The sequence below is a fragment of the Ranitomeya imitator genome, chromosome 1 (genome assembly GCF_032444005.1).
Source record: "Ranitomeya imitator isolate aRanImi1 chromosome 1, aRanImi1.pri, whole genome shotgun sequence".
Taxonomy (NCBI): Eukaryota; Metazoa; Chordata; class Amphibia; order Anura; family Dendrobatidae; genus Ranitomeya; species Ranitomeya imitator.
In genome coordinates this window covers 465,545,870-465,570,992 of record NC_091282.1, presented here as the reverse complement: position 1 = coordinate 465,570,992, position 25,123 = coordinate 465,545,870, and the positions used below count along the sequence as shown (strand labels likewise).

General features: G+C 45.2%; 1 protein-coding gene across 1 annotated transcript in view; it reads left to right on the top strand.

Annotated features, from left to right (window-relative positions):
- Positions 1-25,123, top strand: part of ZDHHC21 (zinc finger DHHC-type palmitoyltransferase 21) — a 118,521-nt gene that overhangs the window by 89,173 nt on the left and 4,225 nt on the right. The window contains exon 6 of the mRNA XM_069765111.1: positions 3,123-3,239. Coding sequence (XP_069621212.1) covers positions 3,123-3,239 — 117 coding nt within the window. The remainder of the gene's footprint in view (positions 1-3,122; positions 3,240-25,123) is intronic.

Genomic DNA, 25,123 nt, shown 5'->3' with positions numbered 1-25,123 from the left:
AGTCTCTCGTGCTATACACAGCAGGGCATCAGCACTGCTATGTATACCAGAAATTGCGATCTCCTATGAGGATCGTAATGACAGGTACGGGGGTTGTCAGCAGACTCCCATGTTGGCGCATGTTAAATCCTGCTGTCGGTCATTGACAATGGGATTTAGCTGATTAACAGTCGTGGGCAGAGCACCACTCCATTTATTATCGGCTCATTCAGGCACTTGATGGCTGATTACGTCAGCCATCAAGTGCCGACAAAGATGTGGGCTTGGCGTGCAAGCCCACAGCATAGGCAGGGACACTGCGTTTGATGTACATGTACATCACAGGTAGTGACAGGGTTAAAGGGATTGCATCAGCATAGAGTAACTGTTCAAACTAAGTACCGCCGCACGGTGTGATAAATAAGGTAAGGGAACCTGTCACCAGTTTTTTGGCTTATAAACTATTCCCATCACTTTTTAAGATCATAAAAATGGTATTTCTGCAACCCCTTTTATGTTCTTAGATATGCCCCTGCATACATCAGAAAGTGTTTTCTACTTGCCCTGTGCTGCATGTAAATTGCGCCATCCTGTCCGATGGGTGTTTACAAATTGCGATCAATGTCACCTCGGTCCCTTCAAACGTCACCTCTTTTAACTGCATGTACGTGGATGACGTTGGTCATCCACATAGTGCTGAAGTCTCATGCCTGTGCAATGGAATCACTGGCTGTTCAATAGGTCACAGTGAGACGCGCTTGCTCAGTGCTCTGATTCCATTGCGCAGGCGCAAGCCTACAGCACTACGTGGATAACGGAGAGACGTCACACACATGCAGTTAAGAGGCGGCACTTGAAGGTGCTATGGCGGCGCAGATTATAATCTGGAAATGCCATTGGACTCTGCTGCACTATTTACACCTGCTTGTCTACCTTCCTTCTACTTTGAATGTTTTGGCTTCATAGAGCCAGACAAAGGTGGAGATAGATGCAAACCGAGCAGGTGCATAGCTGCCTTTTATTATTTTTGGTTTGAACAGTCAATCTTTGCTGACTGTTCCATCCTGCTATATGTGGCCCCCATCCACCATCCTGCTATATGTGGCCCCCATCCACCATCCTGCTATATGTGGCCCCATCCACCATCCTGCTATATGTGGCCCCATCCACCATCCTGCTATGTGTTGCCCCCATCCACTATCCTGCTATATGTGGCCCCCATCCATTTTGTTATATGTGGCCACCATACACCATTTTGCTATATGTGGCGCCCATCGACCACTATGCTATATGTGGCGCCCATCGACCACTATGCTATATGTGGCGCCCATCGACCATTATGCTATATGTGGCCCCCATACACCATCCTCCTATATGTGGCCCCCATCCACCATCCTGCTATATGTGGCCCCCACCCACCATCCACCTATGTGTCCTCCATCCATCATTCTGCTATATGTGGCCCTCATCCACTATTCTGCTATATGTGGCCCCATCCACCATTTTGCTGTATGTGGCGCCCATTGACCATTATGCTATATGTGGTTCCATCCACCATTATGCTGTATGCGGCCCCCATCCACCATCCTGGTATACGTGGCCCCCATCCACCATCGTGGTATACGTGGCCCCCATCCACCATCGTGGTATACGTGGCCCCCATCCACCATCCTGGTATACGTGGCCCCATCCACCATCCTGGTATACGTGGCCCCCATCCACCATCCTGGTATAATGTGGTCCCCTTCCACCATCCTGGTATATAGGGCCGCCATCCTGGTATACGGGGCCCCAATCAAGCTGTACACATAAAAAGAATAATCAATTCTACTTATCTTTTGTCCACTCCCTCGCAGCAGCGTCTTGTTCTAATGCAGGCAGCGCATTTTAGCATGTAACAGCGCATGACGTCACTGCCGTGCATCCTCACGCTGAGGTCACCTGCCGGGATACTTAATGCTCCCCACGCTCGGGATTATAGGCGTGGGGAGCAGTGAATATTAATTTTCTTTAATAGCAGGCACACTGTTCTAGCCGCAGACGCGGGCTTCCTGCAGCATCTTGGAGATCACGTGTGCCCACTATTAAAGAGAATTAATATTCACTGCTCTCCACTCCCATGAATGTGGAGATAAGTGAATATTCTTTCTCTTTAATAGCGGGCACCATGATCGCCCAGCCACTGCAGGAAGCCGGCGGCTGCAGTTAACACTGCTCGCTATTAAACAGAATGAATATTCACTTCTCTCCACACCAATGGCAGTGTAGAGCAGTGAATATTCCTTCTGTTTAATAGCAGGCACACGTGATCACCCAGAGGCTGCAGCTAACACTATGCTATAAAAAAAAAAAATAAAAATGATATATATATTTATTCACTGCTCTACACGCCCATAGTCCCTCCCACCTCTCGGCTTCAGTGCATAGAGGTGGGCGAGACTATGGGCATGGATAGCAGTTAATATTAATTTTCTTTAACGGCCAGAACAGTGTTAGCAGCAGCAGCAGCAGTCGGCTGCTGCCAGTTGTGACCCTGGCATACTACTTCAAATGGGCCCATAATGTAGGATCCAAATACCGAGGATATCATGAGGGTGTAAATGAAGCTGTAGAGCAGCTTCCTCAGGGGAAATCAAAAAAATATTATTTATGTGAAGGTGTGCTTAGCTACTGTAATGCTCTTTTGTTTGTTGTATATCATATTGCTTACTGATATAGCACCCCTCATGTTTGGCTGTGGATCTAAATCTTTATCTGTTCTATACAACGAAGCTGCACTCATGAGATTTAATCTCTCTATAGCTTGTGTTTAGTTCTCAGTCATACAAAGTCACATGTGAACTTTGAACTTTGAATTGAATTCTGAACTTTGAATTGAACTTTGTTTCAATTATTTTCTAAAGAAGACTAAAATGACAGATGCCATGCCACTTGTAGCCTTTCTCCTAATGGGGAACAATTGAAGTTTGCAACATCTATTGCTGCTCATTGACTACTTTGGTTTCATTGAAGTGTACTCCCAGGTAAAACCAGGACTGAACCATGAAACGAAGTGAGATAAGAAACCAACATTTCAACAGGCGTAATGCTCCCACAGCATTATTATGCATTTGCTTTAATTTCATCTTATCTGGTCCTTGCAGGATTTATTTGTATTTAGACATGAACTGGCACTTCTTCGAATATCAACGTTTATGGGCATTGTCATGTTTGGAGGAATGTGTAGTTTGTTCTACACCCAGGTTGTTGGCATACTAACGGTAAGAACCTGTGTGTTTTCTACTCTTTTTTTTGTCACGTCCCTGTTTTCATGTTACTTATTTAGAGTGTAAGACTATACAGTAACATCTTTCACTACCTTTCCTTTTGACTTGGGACATCCTGAGATGAGTGACACAAGATATCCTAAAATTGGTGTGCATGTACAAGATGGCAAACGTTAATGAACAAAAGTACAATTAAAAAAAATTTGGAGAGGGGTGGGAGGTGGAGTGCATTTTATAATCCGAAAAATGCAGTACTTGCTTGTTAAAGGCAAGATTATTTGTGGTAAAAAACAAGTGTAGAGTCTGGGTAATTCGATCATGATTCGAGTGATGATCCTTCCCCTTCTCCTCTAATGCTTGTGTATGCAGTTTGCCTAAGCAGATTATCCATGACCCAGATAAAGTAATTAGACTTTACCCAGATACTTGTATAGGATGGATTTGGAAATCCTATTTCCTAAAGTTTAAAAATGTCTCTTTCATCTTAATGTGACCAGATGTTTCAGCTGGGCTACATCCTTCACCCAGACTAATCTAGGGCCTAATTTTCAAGGCTTATCATGATTTGTTATACAGGCATGTAGAGAAGGAATATATGGCACTCCTGGTGAGTGATTCAGGTGCCCAAGTAAAGCCCCCGTCACACACAGCGACATCGCTAACGAGATCGCTGCTGAGTCACAAGTTTTGTGACGCAACAGCGACCTCAGTAGCGATCTCGCTATGTGTGACACGTAGCAGCGACCAGGCCCCTGCTGTGAGATCGCTGGTCGTGTCGGAATGGCCTGGACCGTTTTTTGATCGTTGAGGTCCCGCTGGGTAGCACACATCGCTGTGTTTGACACCTTACCAACGACCTCGTTGACAGGACGTCCCATTGAATCGTCATGAAATAGCATCGTTGTACAGGTCGCTATAGGTCGCCGCATCGCTGCTGCGTCGTTGGGGAGATCTCACTGTTTGACATCTCACCAGCGACCACATAGCGACGCCGCAACGATCCCTGACAGGTCGTATCGTTGTCTGGATCGCTTAAGCGTCGCTATGTGTGACGGGGCCTTAAGGTTCCAACCTGTAATCCAGTAGTAGCAATAAATCTGTTTAAAAGTTTATAAATTTCTGAGTGCCAAGTTTATTGCTACTATTGTTATACAGATAATATACATTATTTTATTAACCATTAACAAACTTCAAGAGGAAAAACCTATATCTGTTTGTCTATACAGTATATTTTTTTTTCCTTCAAAAACATCAGGTTCAGGAATTAGGCTGTGTTTTGTCTTGGTCGTTAAATCTATAAAATGTAAAGCCTCATTCTCTAAAATAGTATGTGTTTTAAACATCCCTTACCTCATCATAAATTGTTTAATTTAAGGTTGGAACTTCAGGGAGATTTTTGGACACGCCAATTAAAAAAAACAATTTGGTTTCCCAAACCCCATTTTTTAAAAATATTTACATCCTGCATATCCTACTAATTCTCCCTCTCTACCTCTAGACCACATTTCCCAAGAGACAGTTGTATGTGTCTGACAGCTCACACACTCTCTGTGCCCGTCCACTCCACCAGCAAAGCCCAGTCTACAGACTCCTATACTGTCTTAGACCTCCTTCACAAAAAAAACTGTGCTGGTGAGATCCATATGTGTGCCATCCATATGTATGTATTTGACATCCATGTGTCCGTTTGCTGTCTTCACATCAGTGTGACATCCATGTGCAGTCTGTGTGTCCGTATGACACTTACTTATCAGCGCGAACTGTACTGCTTTTCCCAGCCGTCACCTGCTGAAGGCAGCTCTCTTTATTGTCGCTTGGTCTCCCTGAGATCAGCGCAACCAGGCGACAATGATGGGAATTGTATTCAGGTGCAGCTATGTCCCTCCTGTGTAAAATAAACAATTAAATTAAAAACATTGTGTGGGCTCCCGCGCAATTTTCGTAACCAGCAGAGGGAAAGCCTGGCTGGGAGCTGATGTTAATAATCTGGGAAAAGGGGCAATATCCCAAAAGGTTCCCAGTTGATTAACAGCTCACAGCTGTTTTCTTAGCCTTTCCTGGTAAATTTACGGGGACCTAAAAAACAAAACAAAAAAAAACGTAGAGTCCCCCTATAAATTCAAACCAGCAAAGGCTTAGACAGTGGGATGATATTAATAGCCTGGGAGGGAGCCAGAGGTCTTGCCACCCCTTCCAAGGCTACTAACATCAGCCCTCAGCCGCCCCAGAAATGGCGCGTCAATAAGATGCTCCAAATCTGGCCCTTAGCCTCTCTTGTCCCACTTGCCCTGTGACGGTGGCAAGTGGGGTAATAGGGTTGGGGGTTACCTTTGTATTGTCAGGTGATATCAATCCCAACAGTTGGTAATAAAGATGCGTCTATAAGACGCCCACATTACTATCGCCATAGTATTGAAATAAAAACACAGCAAACATTTAATCCTTTATTTTAAATTAAACAAAACACCTGGTTTTGCACATTTAAAAATAAAAAAAGTTATACTCCTCTTATGCCTAATCCATTGAAGCCCTTGTCCCCCGTAAAAACTTAAATAATAAACCACCATATCCTTCACCTTTCAGACGTGAAGATAATCCTCTGAAGCCCATATCCCCTGTAAAAAACAAAAATAATGATCATATTTCTCACCTGTTCGATGTGAAGATAATCCATACTGTCCCACGCCGTAATCCATCTCTGATATCTGATATTCAACATGATCGGTGCCGTCATGCGACAGTCCATGCTGAAAAGCAGGACACAATGAGCTTCTGTGAGTGAGCTGCCCAATTAACTGTGGTGACCTCAATGAGATCACTGTGAGAAAATTCTCACGGTGCTAGTGGTGAGCTCATTGAGGTCACCGCAGTTCATTGTCCCGGGTCAAGTGAAGTTTGCCGGGGAACGCACCTTCAGTGACCTGCTGTAACCTCTTTGACGTCACCACTCGTCATTGAAGCTGCGCTCGCCACACCTCATTGTCTCATGGTTTTCAACCTGGAAGGTAGCATCATTCCACTGCTCACGTTGTAAACCAGATATCTGAGATGGATTACGGCATGTGACAGTATGGCTTATCTTCACTTTGGACACGTGAGCGATATGGTTGTTTATTTGAAATAAAGGATTTTTTTCTTGCTGTGTGTTTATTTCCAAGCTTACTATGGGGTTAATATTGGGGGTGTCTTATAGACACCTCTCCATTACTAACCCCTGGGCTTGATGTCACCTGACAATGCAAGGCTGACAATGCAAGGCTGACAATACAAGGCTGACAACACCACAAATATTACCCTACTTGCCACCGCACCAGGTCAAGTGGAAAGAGCGAGGCTAAGTGCCAGATTTGGCACATCTTATGGATGCGCGATTTCTGGGGCGGCTGACGGCTGATGTTGATAGCCTGGGGTGGGCAATATCTATGATCCCTTTCAAGGCTATTAATATCAACCCACAGCTGTCTGTTTAGCCTTTGCTGATTTGTATTTATAGGTGGACCCTACGTAATTTTTTTTTCTTCCTGGGATAGCCATAAATTCACTAGTAATGGCTAAGCAAATAGCTGTGAGATGTTATTAAAGGGAACCTGTCACCCCCAAAATCGAAGGTGAGCTAAGCCCACCGGCATCAGGGGCTTATCTACAGCATTCTGAAATGCTGTAGATAAACCCCCGATGTATCCTGAAAGATGAGAAAAAGAGGTTAGATTATACTCACCCAGGGGCGGTCCCGGTATGATGGGCGTCGCAGTCCGGTCCAGGGCCTCCCATCTTCTTACGATGACGTTTTCTTCTTCTATTCATGCTCCGGCGCAGGCGTACTTTGTCTGCTGTGTTGAGGGCAGAGCAAAGTACTGCAGTGCGCAGGTTCCGGGCCTCTCTAACCTTTCCCAGCGCCTGCACACTGCAGTACTTTTGCTCTGCCCTCAACAGGGCAGACAAAGTACGCTGGAGCCGCAGAGTGACTACAAGAAGAGGATGTCATCATAAGAAGATGGGACGCCCCGGACCGCGATGCCTATCGGACCGGACCGCAGCAGGAACGCCCCTTGGGGGTGACAGGTTACCTGTAATAGCCTGGGAACTTTATGGGGTATTATCCCTTTTTCAAAATTATGAACATCAGTCCCCAGCTGTGGGTTTTCCTTTTCTGGTTGTGAAAATAGTTCGGCAGCCCATGCAGTTTTACCGTATATACTCGAGTATAAGCCGAGATTTTGAGCCCATTTTTTTTTTAGACTGAAAGTGCCCCTCTCTGCTTATACTCGAGTTATTGTCCATAGGGGAGGAGCCGCATATTCATTACTTTAATAAGCGCTAACGGTGACCGCTCAATACAGGAAGAAGCTGTCAGAGACCGGAGATGCAAGGACCGCGCCAGGAGCAGGTGAGTATAATGGGGAGCGGGAGCACTGCGCGATATTCACCTTTACTCGCTCCGGGCGCCGCTCCGTCTTCCGCGTCCTCTACAGTGACGCTCAGGTCAGAGGTTGCGATGACGTGGTTACTGCGCGCCCTCTGCCTGAACGTTAGTGCAGAGGAGGAGGAAGACACAGCGGCGCCGGAACGAGGACCAGTGAGTATTGTAAGTGCCGGGGCCTGAGCCACGAGAGGGGAGTGTGTCATTTTTTCTTTTTAATTGCAGCAACAGCATATGGGGCAAATATCTCTATGGAGCATCTTATGGGGCCATACTCAATGTTTGTGCAGCACTATATGGGGCAAATATCTGTATGGAGCATCTTATGGGGCCATAATCAACGTTTGTGCAGCATTATATGGGGCAAATATCTTTATGGAGCATCTTATGGGGCCATAATCAACATTTGTGCAGCATTATATGGGGGCAAATATCTCTGGAGCATCTTATGGGGCCATAATCAACATTTGTGCAGCATTATATTGGGCAAATGTGTCTATGGAGCATCTTATGGGGCCCTTATTAACCTTTATTCAGTACTGTATGGGGAAAATGTGTCTATGGGGCATCTTATGTGGCCATTATTAACCTTTGTGCAGCATTATATGGGGAATATTTTAATATGGAGCATCTTATGGGGTCCATCATGAACTGTATGGAGCATCTTATGGGGCCCATCATGAACTGATATCTCAATTAATTTTACTTTTATTGGTGTCTATTTTTATTTTTTAAATTTACCGGTAGCTGCTGCATTTTCCACCCTAGGCTTATACTCGAGTCATTAAGTTTTCCCAGTTTTTTGTGGCAAAATTAGGGGGGTCGGCTTATACTCGGGTTGGCTTATACTCGAGTATTTAGGGTATTAAATTTAATTCTTTATTTTACACAGAAGGTACACAGCTACTGCTGAATACAACTACCATCATTTTCTCATTGTCGCGCTGATCTCAGTGCGAGCAGGAGACAATGATGTGAGCTGCCTTCAGCCGCCTGCGCCTGTGAACAGTGCGAACTGTACTGCTTCCCATGCGCCGGTACGTGTCACACTGATAACAAACGGATGTCATCACTGTGCAGCACGTATTTTGTCAGTGCTGTGCAAAAATAAAACTGATTTGTCTGCGTGTTTCTCACACGTTACACAGTCCATGTGAAAAACCTGACATGTGCGCACCACCATTGAATAGAATGCGGCGTCCATATTTGCAGCCCTTAAAAAATGGACCGCATATGGACATGAAAAACGGACGTGTGAAGAAGCCCTCAAGATGGATAAATTGCTGCACACAGTTAGTTTCTCCTTCCTAGAATTCCATCCACTCCACCTAGTATGTGCTATCCTGACACTCTCCTGCAGTCAGCAATATTACAAATGCTGGCACTGACACCACACTGCCTCCATGTATTATAGGGAAGCAATGAGTCAAATAATGTATTAATTTATTATGATGTAATCTAGCAGTCTGGAACAGCAAGCACCAACCTCTCTGGCTAAAGTCACAAGCTTATAAGATTACTTTCTTTGTGTGTAGCCTGCAATATGCTCTCCCTCCCTGTGAAACTTGTGGAGGATCACAGGCCATTTCCACCATGAAATCACCATTCAGAGCACACTGTAGAGCTGCTGGCTGGGCCTTTTAATTAAAGCACAGACAGGAAATCTCTGCCTTAAATTGACTGTAGCAGGACATAAGAAGCTGGAGGTCGCATCACCACCTGGGACAGCTCTGAACAAAACCGGACTTTTTCTGCAGGAAATCCGCATGCGTTTTTTGCACTTTTTTTGTGGATTTTTCAGGTTTTTTTCCAGAGCTTCCCAATGCAATAAATAACGGCAAAAACGAAAAAAAATCAGCAAAATGAATGAACATGCTGCGTTTTTTACTGCAATGTGTTTTTTTCATGGAAAAAAGCGCAGCATGTGCAGAAAAATTGCAGAATGCATTAAAAATGATGGGATGCTTATGTATACTTTTTTTAGCGTTTTTTTTCAGCGGCTAACGGATGAAAAAACGTGAAAAAAAATCCTGAAAGTGTGCACATAGCCTACAGTGCTTTAACCCCTTAGCGACCGCCGATACGCCTTTTAACGGCGGCCGCTAAGGGTACTTAAACCACAGCGCCGTTAATTAACGGCACTGTGGAAAAAGTGTATAGCGCCCCCCAGAGGCCGAATTTCTCCGGGGTCTCGGCTGCCGGGGGTAGCCGAGACCCCAGAGAACATGATTCGGGGGGTTTTTTACCCACCCCGCATTTGCGATCGCCGGTAATTAACCGTTTACCGGCGATCGCAAAAAAAAAAAAAAAAAAGCGCGATTTGCGTTGTGTTTCTCTTCCCTCTAATGTGATCGGACATTAGAGGGGAGAGAAATAGGGTCCCCCGAGCCCCCCACGGTACCTAATGTACCGGTGAAGGTGCCCCCCCCCGGTCCCCCGACCCTCCTCCTTCCGGTGCGGGCTCTAAAATGGCGGGCGCAAGTGCAGATGCGCCCGCCAAAACCTAGCTTCCCCCGGTGTATTGGGGTCGGTTTTTACCGACCCCTGGAGCGATCGCAATCCCGGGGGTCTTTACAGACCCCCGGGGTTGCGATCGCTGCAAATAGTTTGTGAAAAAAAAATGCTTTGCATTTCTCTCCCCTCTGATGTGATCGCACATCAGAAGGGAGAGAAATAGAGCCCCCGAGCCCCCCACCATACCGCCTGCACATCAGTGCTCCTGTCCCCGGTCCTCAGCCCACGGCTCCTGGCCCCCCTTCTTCTTCTCTGCTGGAAGAAAATGGCGGGCGCATGCGCAGTGCGCCTGCCATGATCTGCCAGCAGAGACCCAGCAACCTATGAGAATTTTCTCATTGGCTGCTGGGTTTTGATTACTGTAATATGTCCAATTACAGTGATCAAAACCCCTGATATTTGATAAACATGGCAGCACTTGGGCTGTACCTTTCTCTTCTCTCCTTGTAGTTGTTCTAGGAGAGAAGAGAGAGAGACTACAGTTCAAGTGCTGCCCTGTCGGTTACAAAAAACATAATATCTGCCTCCGCCAGCATCCAATTTACCCACCCCCGTTCTCCGTAATCCCTGCATCATCAGCAGAGGATTATAAAAAAAAAAAAGAAAAATTATAATTTTTTTTTTAAATTTTTTGTTAGGGTTAGGGGAGGAATTAGATAAAATGGCCCGCAGAACTTTTAGCGCGGAGCAAGCTTACAGCCTGCTTTGCTCCGGCAGCGAAACAGATTCTGCCCCTGAAGTTGAGCAGTTTTCAGACAGTGATGACGACTCTTCCTCCACGGGATCCCCCAGCCCGGTGGTAGCGGAGTCGGTCGTCACTGCTGAAGCTTCAGAGGCAGGACCAAGTACCGCAGTCCCCCCACCGCTGTGGTATAATGACACCTCATTTTCCCCTCAAATTCCCCCTTTTTCTGCAGTCCCTGGAATAAAAGTAGATGTCGCCAATTTTACCCCCATTGATTTTTTTGAAATTTTCATTAGCCCCGAAGTCCTGCAATTAATCGTCCACCAAACAAATCTATATGCCCGGCAATATATTTCCCAAAAACCCACTGCCTTTCATTCCCGTTCCTGGATCCCCACAAATGTCCCTGAAATAAAAAAATTCTTAGGCCTCACCCTGAATATGGGTATAGTAAAAAAAAAACCACTCTCCGCTCTTACTGGGCAACAAAAGCTGTCCACTGCACCCCTGTATTTGCAGCCATCATGTCCCGAGCCCGTTACGAAGCCCTGATGAGATTCCTCCACTTCAATGACAATTCCCAAGCTCTCCCAAGAACTGACCCCAACTACGATCGGCTAAATAAATTAAGACCCCTAATTTCCCTCCTAAAAACTTCCTTTCTAAATTCCTATACCCCAGAGCAAAATATGGCAGTCGACGAGTCCTTGATGAGCTACAAGGGCCGTCGGTTATTCCGCCAATTTATTCCCTCCAAGAGAGCCAAATACGGCGTAATATTATATAAAGCTTGCGAGAGCTCATCAGGGTACACGTCCACCTTCCTAATTTATGAAGGTAGGGACCGCCAAATAAACTCCCCAAACTGCCCCCAGACAATTGGTATCCCAGGCAAAATTGTCTTGGAGCTAATGACGCCCTTTCTCAATCAAGGGTACCACGTGTATACCGATAACTATTACACGAGTATCCCCCTATACAAATCCCTCCATGCTGCAAATACAGGGGCCTGTGGGACAGTGAGGAAAAACAGAGTGGGGTTTCCGTGTCCAGACGTTTGGAGAGGGGGGCGTCATTTTCACTTGCAAGCGACCAACTTCTTGCAGTGAAGTGGAAAGACAGGAAGGACGTCTATATGCTTTCCACACTGCATACGGACACCACTGTGACGGTCAGAGAGAGGGGTGCCACCAGGGACAAAGAAAAACCAGTCTGCGTCACAGACTATAACAGACATATGGGTGGCGTAGACCTGTCAGACCAGGTTCTGCAACCATACCTGGTCAAGAGGAAGACCAGGGCGTGGTATAAAAAGGTGGGAATCTATCTAATTCAGACTGCCACCTACAACAGCTTTGTCCTATATAAAAAATCTCAAGGACCGCTAACTTTCCTGCACTTTCAGGAAAAAGTAGTAGAGAGCCTCATATTTGAGTCCATGGCACCGGGGGAAGCCTTCGACTCTGAGGATTCCCGGAGACTGTCAGAACGCCATTTTCCTCACCCTGTCCCTGTCACTCCCACCCAAAGGTATCCTCAAAAAAGGTGCCGAGTTTGCAGAAAGCATGGCAGGCGGAGTGATTCCCGATTCTATTGCCCCACATGCCCATCCCAACCAGGCCTTTGTATCTCCCACTGTTTTGAGACCTACCACACCACCTACAATTATTAGTTTGCTTTTTTTCAATAATTTTTATTTTCTGCTTAGTGGCCCCAGTAGTACAATTTGGAACAATTGATAAATAATATTTTAACCCCTTCATGACCCAGCCTATTTTGACCTTAAAGACCTTGCCGTTTTTTGCAATTCTGACCAGTGTCCCTTTATGAGGTAATAACTCGGGAACGCTTCAACGGATCCTAGCGGTTCTGAGATTGTTTTTTCGTGACATATTGGACTTCATGTTAGTGGTAAATTTAGGTCAATAAATTCTGTGTTTATTTGTGATAAAAACGGAAATTTGGCGAAAATTTTGAAAATTTCGCAATTTGCACATTTTGAATTTTTATTCTGTTAAACCAGAGAGTTATGTGACACAAAATAGTTAATAAATAACATTTCCCACACGTCTACTTTACATCAGCACAATTTTGGAAACAAAATTTTTTTTTGCTAGGAAGTTATAAGGGTTAAAATTTGACCAGCGATTTCTCATTTTTACAACGAAATTTACAAAACCATTTTTTTTAGGGACCACCTCACATTTGAAGTCAGTTTGAGGGGTCTATATGGCTGAAAATACCCAAAAGTGACACCATTCTAAAAACTGCACCCCTCAAGGTGCACAAAATCACATTCCAGAAGTTTATTAACCCTTCAGGTGCTTCACAGCAGCAGAAGCAACATGGAAGGAAAAAATGAACATTTAACTTTTTAGTCACAAAAATGATCTTTCAGCAACAATTTTTTTATTTTCCGAATGGTAAAAAGAGAAACTGAACCACGAAAGTTGTTGTCCAATTTGTCCTGAGTACGCTGATACCTCATATGTGGGGGTAAACCACTGTTTGGGCGCACGGCAGGGCTTGGAAGGGAAGGAGCGCCATTTGACTTTTTGAATGAAAAATTGGCTCCACTCTTTAGCGGACACCATGTCACGTTTGAAGAGCCCCCGTGTGCCTAAAAATTGGAGCTCCCCCACCAGTGACCCCATTTTGGAAACTAGACGCCCCAAGGAACTTATCTAGATGCATAGTGAGCACTTTAAACCCCCAGGTGCTTCACAAATTGATCCGTAAAAATGAAAAAGTACTTTTTTTTCACAAAAAAATTATTTTAGCCTCAATTTTTTCATTTTCACATGGACAACAGGATAAAATGGATTCTAAAATTTGTTTGGCAATTTCTCCTGAGTACACCGATACCTCACATGTGGGGGTAAACCACTGTTTGGGCACATGGTAAGGCTCAGAAGGGAAGGAGCGCCATTTGACTTTTTGAATGGAAAATTAGCTCCAATTGTTAGCGGACACCATGTCGCATTTGGAGCGCCCCTGTGTGCCTATGCAATGGAGCTCCCCCACAAGTGACCCCATTTTGGAAACTAGACCCCCCAAGGAACTTATCTAGATGCATACTGAGCACTTTAAACCCCCAGGTGCTTCACAGAAGTTTATGATGCAGAGCTATGAAAATAAAAAATAATTTTTCTTATCTCAAAAATGATTTTTTAGCCTGGAATTTCCTATTTTGCCAATGGTAATAGGAGAAATTGGACCACAAATGTTGTTGTCCAGTTTGTCCTGAGTACGCAGATACCCCATATGTGGGGGTAAACCACTGTTTGGGCGCACGGCAGGGCTCAGAAGGGAAGGCACGCCATTTGGCTTTTTAAATGGAAAATTAGCTCCAATCATTAGCGGACACCATGTTGCGTTTGGAGAGCCCCTGTGTGCCTAAACATTGGAGATCCCCCACAAATGACCCCATTTTGGAAACTAGACCCCCAAAGGAACTAATCTAGATGTGTGGTGAGCACTTTGAACCCTCAAGTGCTTCACAGAAGTTTATAACGCAGAGCCATGAAAATAAAAAATTTCTTTTCTCAAAAATGATTTTTTAGCCCGCAATTTTTTATTTTCCCAAGGGTAACAGGAGAAATTTGACCCCAAAAGTTGTTGTCCAGTTTCTCCTGAGTAAGCTGATACCCCTTGTGTGGGGGTAAACCACTGTTTGGGCACACGTCGGGGCTCAGAAGGGAAGAAGTGACTTTTGAAATGCAGACTTTGATGGAATGGTCTGCGGGCGTCACGTTGCGTTTGCAGAGCCCCTGGTGTGCCTAAACAGTAGAAACCCCCCACAAGTGACCCCATTTTGGAAACTAGATCCCCAAAGGAACTTATCTAGATATGTGGTGAGCACTTTGAACCCCCAAGTGCTTTACAGAAGCTTATAACGCAGAGCCGTGAAAATAATAAATACGTTTTCTTTCCTGAAAAATAATTTTTTAGCCCAGAATTTTTTATTTTCCCAAGGGTTACAGGAGAAATTGGACCCCAAAAGTTGTTGTCCAGTTTCTCCTGAGTACGCCGATACCCCATATGTGGGGGTAAACCACTGTTTGGGCGCACGTCGGTGCTCAGAAGGGAAGTAGTGACTTTTGAAATGCAGACTTTGATGGAATGGTCTGCGGACGTCACGTTGCGTTTGCAGAGCCCCTGGTGTGCCTAAACAGTAGAAACCCCCCACAAGTGACCCCATTTTGGAAACTAGACCCCCCAAGGAACTTATCTAGATATGTGCTGAGCACTTTGAACCCCCAAGTGCTTCACAGACGTTTACAACGCAGAGCCGTGAAAATAAAAAATCATTTTTCTTTCCTCAAAAATGATGTTTTAGCAAGCAATTTTTTATTTTCTCAAGGGTAACAGGAGAAATTGGACCCCAGTAATTGTTGCGCAGTTTGTCCTGAGTATGCTGGTACCCCATATGTGGGGGTAAACCACTGTTTGGGCACACGTCGGGGCTCGGAAGTGAGGGAGCACCATTTGACTTTTTGAATACAAGATTGGCTGGAATCAATGGTGGCGCCATGTTGCGTTTGGAGACCCCCTGATGTGCCTAAACAGTGGAAACCCCTCAATTCTAACTCCAACACACCCCTAAACCTTATCCCAACTGTAGCCATAACCCTAATCACAACCCTAACCCCAACACACCCCTAACCACAACCCTAATTCCAACCCAACCCTAACCCTAAGGCTATGTGCCAACGTTGCGGATTCGTATGAGATTTTTCAGCACCATTTTTGAAAAATCCGCGGGTAAAAGGCACTGCGTTTTACCTGCGGATTTTCCGTGGATTTCCAGTGTTTTTTGTGCGGATTTCACCTGTGGATTCCTATTGAGGAACAAGTGTAAAACGCTGCGGAATCCGCACAAAGAATTGACATGCTGCGGAAAATACAACACAGCGTTTCCGCGCGGTATTTTCCGCACCATGGGCACAGCGGATTAGGTTTTCCATATGTTTACATGGTACTGTAAACCTGAAGGAACACTGCTGCGAATCCGCAGCCAAATCCGCACCGTGTGCACATAGCCTAATTCTAAAGGTATGTGCACACGCTGCGGAAAACGCTGCGGATCCGCAGCAGTTTCCCATGAGTTTACAGTTCAATGCAAACCTATGGGAAACAAAAATCGCTGTACACATGCTGCAGAAAAACTGCACGGAAACGCAGCGGTTTACATTCCGCAGCATGTCGCTTCTTTCTGCGGATTCCGCAGTGGTTTTACAACTGCTCCAATAGAAAATCGCAGTTGTAAAACCGCAGTGAAATGCGCAGAAAAACCGTGGTAAATCCACAGCGGTTTAGCACTGCGGATTTATCAAATCCTCTGCGGAAAAATCCGCAGAGGACCAGAATACGTGTGCACATCCCGAACCCTAACCCTACCCCTAACCCTAACCCTAGTTCTTACCCCAACCTTAGTGGGGAAAAATTTTTTTTTTTTTTTTATTGTCCCTACCTATGGGGGTGACAAAGGGGGGGGTCATTTACTATTTTTTTTATTTTGATCACTGAGATAGGTTATATCTCAGTGATCAAAATTCACTCTGGAATGAATCTGCCGGCCGGCAGATTCGGCGGGCGCACTGCGCATGCGCCCGCCATTTTGGAAGATGGCGGCGCCCGGGAAAGAAGACGGACACCGGCAGGCTCGGTAAGTATAAGGGGGGGGGGGGGGGGAGATCAGGGCACGGGGGGGGCGTCGGAGCACGGGGGGAGGCGTCGGAGCATGGATGAGGATCGGTGTGCGGGTGGATTGGAGCACGGGGTGGGGGATCGCTGTGCAGGGGGGTGGATCGGAGCACGGAGGGGGGGATCGCTGTGCGGGGGGGGATCGGAGCACGGGGGGGTTTCATTGGAGCACGGGGGGTGTGATTGGAGCACGGGGGGAGCGGACAGGAGGATGGGGGAGCGGAGCACTGGACGGAGGGGAGCGCTGCACAGATCGGGGGCTGGGGGGGGGCGATCGGTGGGGTGGGTGCACATTAGTATTTCCAGCCATGGCCGATGATATTGCAGCATCGGCCATGGCTGGATTGTAATATTTCACCAGTTTTTTAGGTGAAATATTACAAATCGCTCTGATTGGCAGTTTCACTTTCAACAGCCAATCAGAGCGATCGTAGCCACGAGGGGGTGAAGCCACCCCCCCTGGGCTAAACTACCACTCCCCCTGTCCCTGCAGATCGGGTGAAATGGGAGTTAACCCTTTCACCCGATCTGCAGGGACGCGATCTTTCTGTGACACAGCATATGCGTCACAGGTTGGATTGGCACCGACTTTCATGACGCATACGCTGTGTCACAGGTCGGGAAGGGGTTAATTAGTAGATCCCATTTTACCCCATTTCACAATTAATTCCAGAACTTGATCAATCCCATACCAAACTACTATCCCAACAAATTCTCGTCCACGTACCCACGTCTGTACGCTCTAGAGTGTGGACCCCACAAATGTTCTTGCAAAGTCAGGTCATCTGAAAATTCTACGACTCGATCAATCCCATACCAAACTACTATCCCAACAAATTCTCATCCACGTACCCACGTCTGTACGCTCTAGAGTGTGGACCCCACAAATGTTCTTGCAAAGTCAGGTCATCTGAAAATTCTACGACTCGATCAATCCCATACCAAACTACTATTCCAACAAATTCTCGTCCACGTACCTATGTCAATAAGCGTTAGAATGTGGACCCCAGAAATGATCTTGAAAAGTGAAATCATCTGAAAATGAATTCTAGGACTTGATTACTCACAAACATTTTTGACCATTTATCTAACTTTGACTGCTTTATGACTCTTGCTACACAAAACTTTGGCTTCCATTTATATTACTTATATTTATGTTGATGATACGGGCATGATCATTTTATTGTAGGATTTCTAAAAAAAATTAGGAAGTTCCGTACTTATACACTATGGGCTTTACTTTATGGTTCTTGCCGAACCTCTGGTACCGGACAATACTTTCTATAGAGAACTGGTTGTTTTGTGCATATAGCGGTTCTGACCTTGGCGGGTGGGAGCTTGCTATGGTGTACCACGTCTATTGGCACATTCGTCTCTCATATAGGGATTGATGGAGCTAAAAGGACGTTGTACGACCAGTCTCTGAAAGTGTCTGCCATTCTAGCCCTGATGGTGTTCTTTCATCTTTGGAACAAACTCCGCTTTGCCACTTAGTTGGCTGCATTTTCCTACACATTTTGCCCTTCATTCCAGTACAGTTTATTCTTCCTGCTACAATATACGCAAATGCAGGACAACTGTTTTGTTAGCAAGACCAATTTTATAGTCAGCCATTGTGTTTTAGGAGCATGCCTCCCTCTGTGAGTAATAATTCCTGGAAGGATTTTCTTTTTTGCTCAATGTCTCTAGAAGCTTTGAATGGGTCCTGGATCTTCAATTTCAAATAAAGCCAAATTTGTCACATTGTGCCCCTTTCTGTCCAAGCCCTGCCATTTGTCCAAACAGAACTTTTTGACTACATATGGGATATCGCTGCGCTCATAATAAAGTGGGTAACGAATTGTGGGGTCCACTTTTTGATGTTATTTCTGAAAAAGTGAGACATTCAGGTCTAAAACAAGATTCTCGTGGAAAAAAATGAATTTTTTCAATATGACGACCTAATGTTATCAAACTCTGTGTCATACATGTGGGTTCAAATTGCTCAATATACCCCTGATTAAAATCTTTGAGGGGTGTAGTTTCCAAAACGGGGTCAGTTGTGGGGGGTTTCTGCTGTTAGGCACATCTACAAACCCAAAATGGCGTCCGCTCTCACAATTAAGAGATTAAAAATTCAAACGGCGCTCCTTCCCTTCCAAGCTCCGCAGTGCGCCCAAACAGAGGTTTACCCCCACATACGGGGTATCGACATACTCAGGACAAATTGCACAACAACTTTTGGGAACCAATTTCTCTTGCTACCCTTAGGAAAATAAAAAATTGGGGGTGAAAAGATCATTTTTGTGAAAAAAAAAAATGATTTTTAATTTTTTCGGCTCTACGTTATAAACTTGTGTGAAGCACTTGGGTGTTCAAAGTGTTGACCACACACCTAAATAAGTTCCTTAGGGGGTCTAGTTTCCAAAATGGTGTCACTTGTGGGGGGTTTCCACTGTTTAGGCACATCAGCGGCTCTCCAAATGCGACATGGTGTCCGATCTCAATTCCAGAGAATTCTATGTTGAAAAAGTCAAATGGCGCTCCTTCCCTTCTGAGCTCTACTGTGCACCCAAACAGAGGTTTACCCTCACATATGGGGTATCGACATACTCAGGACAAATTGCACAACAACTTTTGGGGTCCAATTTGTCTTGCTACCCTTGGGAAAATAAAAAATTGGGGGTGAAAAGATCATTTTTGTGAAAAAAAAAATGATTTTTAATTTTTTCGGCTCTACGTTATAAACTTGTGTGAAGCACTTGGGTGTTCAGTGTTGACCACACACCTAGATAAGTTCCTTAGGGGGTCTAGTTTCCAAAATGGTGTCACTTGTGGGGGGTTTCCACTGTTTAGGCACATCAGCGGCTCTCCAAACGCGACATGGTGTCCGATCTCAATTCCAGGGAATTCTATGTTGAAAAAGCCAAATGGCGCTCCTTCCCTTCTGAGCTCTACTGTGCACCCAAACAGTGGTCCTTCCCCACATATGGGGTATCGGCATTCTCCGGACAAATTGCACAACAAATTATGTGGTTCATTTTCTTTTTTTACACTTGTGAAAATAAAAAAAATTGGTTCTGAAGTAAAATGTTTGTGAAAAAAAGTAAAATGTTCATTTTTTCCTTCCACATTGCTTCAGTTCCTGTGCAGCAACTGAAGGGTTAATAAACTTCTTGAATGTGGTTTTGCGCACCTTGAGGGGTGCAGTTTTTAGAATGGTGTCAATTTTGGGCATTTTCTGCCACATAGACCCCTCAAACTGACTTCAAATGTGAGGTGGTCCCTAAAAAAATGGTTTTGTAAATTTTGCTGTAAAAATAAAAAATTGCTGGTCAAATTTTAACCCTTATAACTCCCTAATAAAAAAAAAATGTATTCCAAAATTGTGCTGATGTAAAGTAGACATATGGGAAATGTTATTTATTGACCATTTTGTGTGACATATCTCTTTGATGTAAGGGAATAAAAATTCAAATTTTGAAAATTGCTAAATTTTCAAAATTTTCGCCATATTTCCGTTTTTTTAATAAATAATCGCAAGTAATATCGAAGAAATGTTACCACTAACATGAAGTACAATATGTCACGAAAAAACAATCTCAGAATCAGCGGGATCCGTTGAAGCGTTCCAGAGTTATAACCTCATATAGTGACAGTGGTCAGAATTGCAAAAATCGGCTTGGTCATTAACCCCTTCCCGACCTTTGACGCATACGCTGCGTCATGAAAGTCGGTGCCATTCCGACCCATGACGCAGCATATGCGTCATGGAAAGATCGCGTCCCTGCAGATCGGGTGAAAGGGTTAACTCCCATTTCACCCGATCTGCAGGGACAGGGGGAGTGGTAGTTTAGCCCAGGGGGGGTGGCTTCACCCCCTCATGGCTACGATCGCTCTGATTGGCTGTTGAAAGTGAAACTGCCAATCAGAGCGATTTGTAATATTTCACCTAAAAAAACTCCACTCCTCCGATCGCCCCCCCAGCCCCCCGATCTGTGGTCTGCTCCCATCGGTCCTGTGCTCCGCTCCCCCGTCCTCCTGCCCGCTCCCCCCGTGCTCCAATCACACCCCCCGTGCTCCAATCACACACCCCCGCACTCCGATCCCCCCCCCCCGCACAGCGGTCCCCCCCGCACAGCGATTTCCCCCCCCCCCCCCCCCCCCCGTGCTCCGATCCACCCGCCCGCACAGCGATCCCCCACTCCGTGCTCCAATCCACCCCCCCGTGTTCCGGTCCACCCTCCCCCCGTGCTCCGACGCCCCCCCCCCCCGTGCCCTGATCTCCCCCCCTTATACTTACCTGGCCTCCCGGGGACCGTCCGTCTTCTTTCCTGGGCGCCGCCATCTTCCAAAATGGCATGCGCATGTGCAGTGCGCCCGCCGAATCTGCCGGCCGGCAGAGTCGTTCCAGAGTGAATTTTGATCACTGAGATATAACCTCTCAGTGATCAAAATAAAAAAAAAAAAAAGTAAATGACCCCCCCCCCCCCCCCCCTCTTTGTCACCCCCATAGGTAGGGACAATAAAAAATTTTTTTTTTTTTTCCACTAAGGTTGGGGTAGGGTTAGGGGTAGGGTTAGGGTTTCGGTATGTGCACACGTATTCTGTTCCTCTGCGGATTTTTCCGCTGCGGATTTGATAAATCCGCAGTGCTAAACCGCTGCGTATTTATGGCGGATTTACCATGTTTTTTCTGCGCATTTCAATGCGGTTTTACAACTGCGATTTTCTATTTGAGCAGTTGTAAAACCGCTGCGGAATCCGCAGAAAGAAGTGACATGCTGCGGAATGTAAACCGCTGCGTTTCCGTGCAGTTTTTCTGCAGCATGTGTACAGCGATTTTTGTTTCCCATAGGTTTGCATTGAACTGTAAACTCATGGGAAACTGCTGCGGATCCGCAGCGTTTTCCGCAGCGTGTGCACATACCTTTAGAATTAGGCTATGTGCACACGGTGCGGATTGGCCGCTGCGGATCCGCAGCAGAGTTCCATCAGGTTTACAGTACCATGTAAACATATGGAAAGCCAAATCCGCTGTGCCCATGGTGCGGAAAATACCGCGCGGGAACGCTGCGTTGTATTTTCCGCAGCATGTCAATTCTTTGTGCGGATTCCGCAGCGTTTTACACCTGTTCCTCAATAGGAATCCGCAGGTGAAATCCGGACAAAAAACACTGGAAATCCGCGGTAAATCCGCAGGTAAAACGCAGTGCCTTTTACCCGCGGATTTTTCAAAAATGGTGCTGAAAAATCTCATACGAATCCGCAACGTTGGCACATAGCCTTAGGGCTAGGGTTGGGTTGGAATTAGGGTTGTGGTTAGGGTTAGGGGTGTGTTGGGGTTACGGGTGTGTTGGGGTTAGGGTTGTGATTAGGGTTACGGCTACAGTTGGGATAAGGGTTAGGGGTGTGTTGGAGTTAGAATTGAGGGGTTTCCACTGTTTAGGCACATCAGGGGGTCTCCAAACGCAACATGGCGCCACCATTGATTCCAGCCAATCTTGTATTCAAAAAGTCAAATGGTGCTCCCTCACTTCCGAGCCCCGACGTGCACCCAAACAGTGGTTTACCCCCACATATGGGGTACCAGCATACTCAGGACAAACTGCGCAACAATTACTGGGGTCCAATTTCTCCTGTTACCCTTGTGAAAATAAAGAAATGCTTGCTAAAACATCATTTTTGAGGAAAGAAAAATGATTTTTTATTTTCACGGCTCTGCGTTGTAAACGTTGGTGAAGCACTTGGGGGTTCAAAGTGCTCACCACATATCTAGATAAGTTCCTTGGGCGTCTAGTTTCTAAAATGGGGTCACTTGTGGGGGGTTTCTACTGGTTAGGCACATCAGGGGCTCTGCAAATGCAAAGAGCATTCCATCAAAGTCTGCATTTCAAAACGTTACTACTTCAATTCCGAGCCCCGGCATGTGCCCAAACAGTAGTTTACCCCCACATATGGGGTATCACCGTACTCAGGAGAAACTGGACAACAAATATTGGGGTCAAATTTCTCCTGTTACCCTTGGGAAAATTAAAACATTCTGGGCTAAATAATTATTTTTGAGGAAAGAAAACGTATTTATTATTTTCACGGCTCTGCATTATAAACTTCTATGAAGCACTTGGGGGTTCAAAGTGCTCACCACACATCTAGATAAGTTCCTTTCGGAGTCTAGTTTCCAAAATGGGGTCACTTGTGGGGGGTTTCTACTGTTAAGCCACATCAGGGGCTCTGCAAACGCAACGTGACGCCCGCAGAGCATTCCATCAAAGTCTGCATTTCAAAATGTCACTACTTCACTTCCGAGCCCCGGCATGTGCCCAAACAGTGGTTTACCCCCACATATGGGGTATCAGCGTACTCAGGAGAAACTGGACAACAACTTTTGGGGTCAAATTTCTCCTGTTACCCTTTGTAAAATAAAAAATTGCAGGCTAAAATATCATTTTTGAGAAAATAATTTTTTTTTTTTTTTTTTCATGGCTCTGCGTTAACTTCTGTGAAGCACCTGGGGGTTTAAAGTGCTCAATATGCATCTAGATAAGTTCCTTGGGGGGTCTAGTTTCCAAAATGGGGTCTCTTGTGGGGGAGCTCCAATGCATAGGCACACAGGGGCTCTCCAAACGCGACATGGTGTCCGCTAACAATTGGAGCTAATTTTCCATTCAAAAAGTCAAATGGCGCGCCTTCCCTTCCGAGCCCTGCCGTGTGCCCAAACATATGAGGTATCGGCGTACTCGGGAGAAATTGCCCAACAAATTTTATGATCCATTTTATCCTACTGCCCATGTGAAAATGAAAAAATTGAGGCGAAAAGAATTTTTTTGTGAAAAAAAAGTACTTTTTCATTTTTACAGATCAATTTGTGAAGCACCTGAGGGTTTAAAGTGCTCATTAGGCATCTAAATAAGTTCCTTGGGGGGTCTAGTTTCCAAAATGGGGTCACTTGTGGGGGAGCGCCAATGTTTAGGCACACAGGAGCTCTCCAAACGCGACATGGTGTCCGCTAACGATGGAAATAATTTTTCATTCAAAAAGTCAAATGGCGCTCCTTCCCTTCCGAGCCTTACCATGTGCCCAAACAGTGGTTTACCCCCCCCCATGTGAGGTATTGTTGTACTCAGGAGAAATTGCCCAACAAATTTTAGGATCCATTTTATCCTGTTTCCCATGTGAAAATGAAAAAATTGAGGCTAAAAGAATTTTTTTGTGAAAAAAAAGTACTTTTTCATTTTTACGGATCAATTTGTGAAGCCCCTGGGGGTTCAAAGTGCTCACTATGCAACTAGATAAGTTCCTTGGGGCGTCTCGTTTCCAAAATGGGGTCACTTGTGGGGGAGCTCCAATTTTTAGGCACACGGGGGCTCTCCAAACGTGACATGGTGTCCGCTAAAGAGTGGTGCCAATTTTTGATTCAAAAAGTCAAATGGCGCTCCTTCCCTTCCAAGCCCTGCCGTGCGCCCAAACAGTGGTTTACCCCCACATATGAGGTATCCGCGTACTCAGGACAAATTGGACAACAACTTTCGTGGTTCAGTTTCTCCTTTTACCATTGGGAAAATAAAAAAATTGTTGCTAAAAGATAATTTTTGTGACTAAAAAGTTAAATGTTCATTTTTTCCTTCCATGTTGCTTCTGCTGCTGTGAAGCACCTGAAGGGTTAATAAACTTCTTGAATGTGGTTTTGAGTACCTTGAGGGGTGCAGTTTTTAGAATGGTGTCACTTTTGGGTATTTTCAGCCATATAGACCCCTCAAACTGACTTCAAATGTGAGGTGGTCCCTAAAAAAGATGGTTTTGTAAATTTCGTTGTAAAAATGACAAATCGCTGGTCAAATTTTAACCCTTATAACTTCCTAACAAAAAAAAATTTTGTTTCCAAAATTGTGCTGATGGAAAGTAAACATGTGGGAAATGTTATTTATTAACTATTTTGTGTCGCATATCTCTCTGGTTTAACAGAATAAAAATTCAAAATGTGAAAATTGCGAAATTTTCAAAATTTTCGCCAAATTTCCGTTTTTATCACAAATAAACGCAGAATTTATTGACCTAAATTTACCACTAACATGAAGCCCAATATGTCACGAAAAAACAATCTCAGAACCGCTAGGATCCGTTGAAGCGTTCCTGAGTTATTACCTCATAAAGGGACACTGGTCAGAATTGCAAAAAACGGCAAGGTCTTTAAGGTCAAAATAGGCTGGGTCATGAAGGGGTTAAGTACCAAATTGGCTCTGTCACTAAGGGATTAATAATCTGTCTGGAAAACCCTTTGGAAGTAAACCTGGTACTTGATTTTCTTCCTTTTCATCTGCAGCATTGTTAATCTGTTCAATAGCCTTATCAACATTCCCCTGTATAAAGTATTTAACGTGTGAAGAAAATTACTAGGGTTGATCGAATAGCTTTGGATAAGTGCTTATATCCGAATATGTATAGCGCTTCCTGAATAGCTGCCTCTGTAACCTGGATACCTGGAGCTGTTCGGTGCTGCAGCTGAATGTGTCGCGGCTGTGTGACAATCATAACACATGTTTGTTGTGACTGTCATACAGCCACGACGCATGC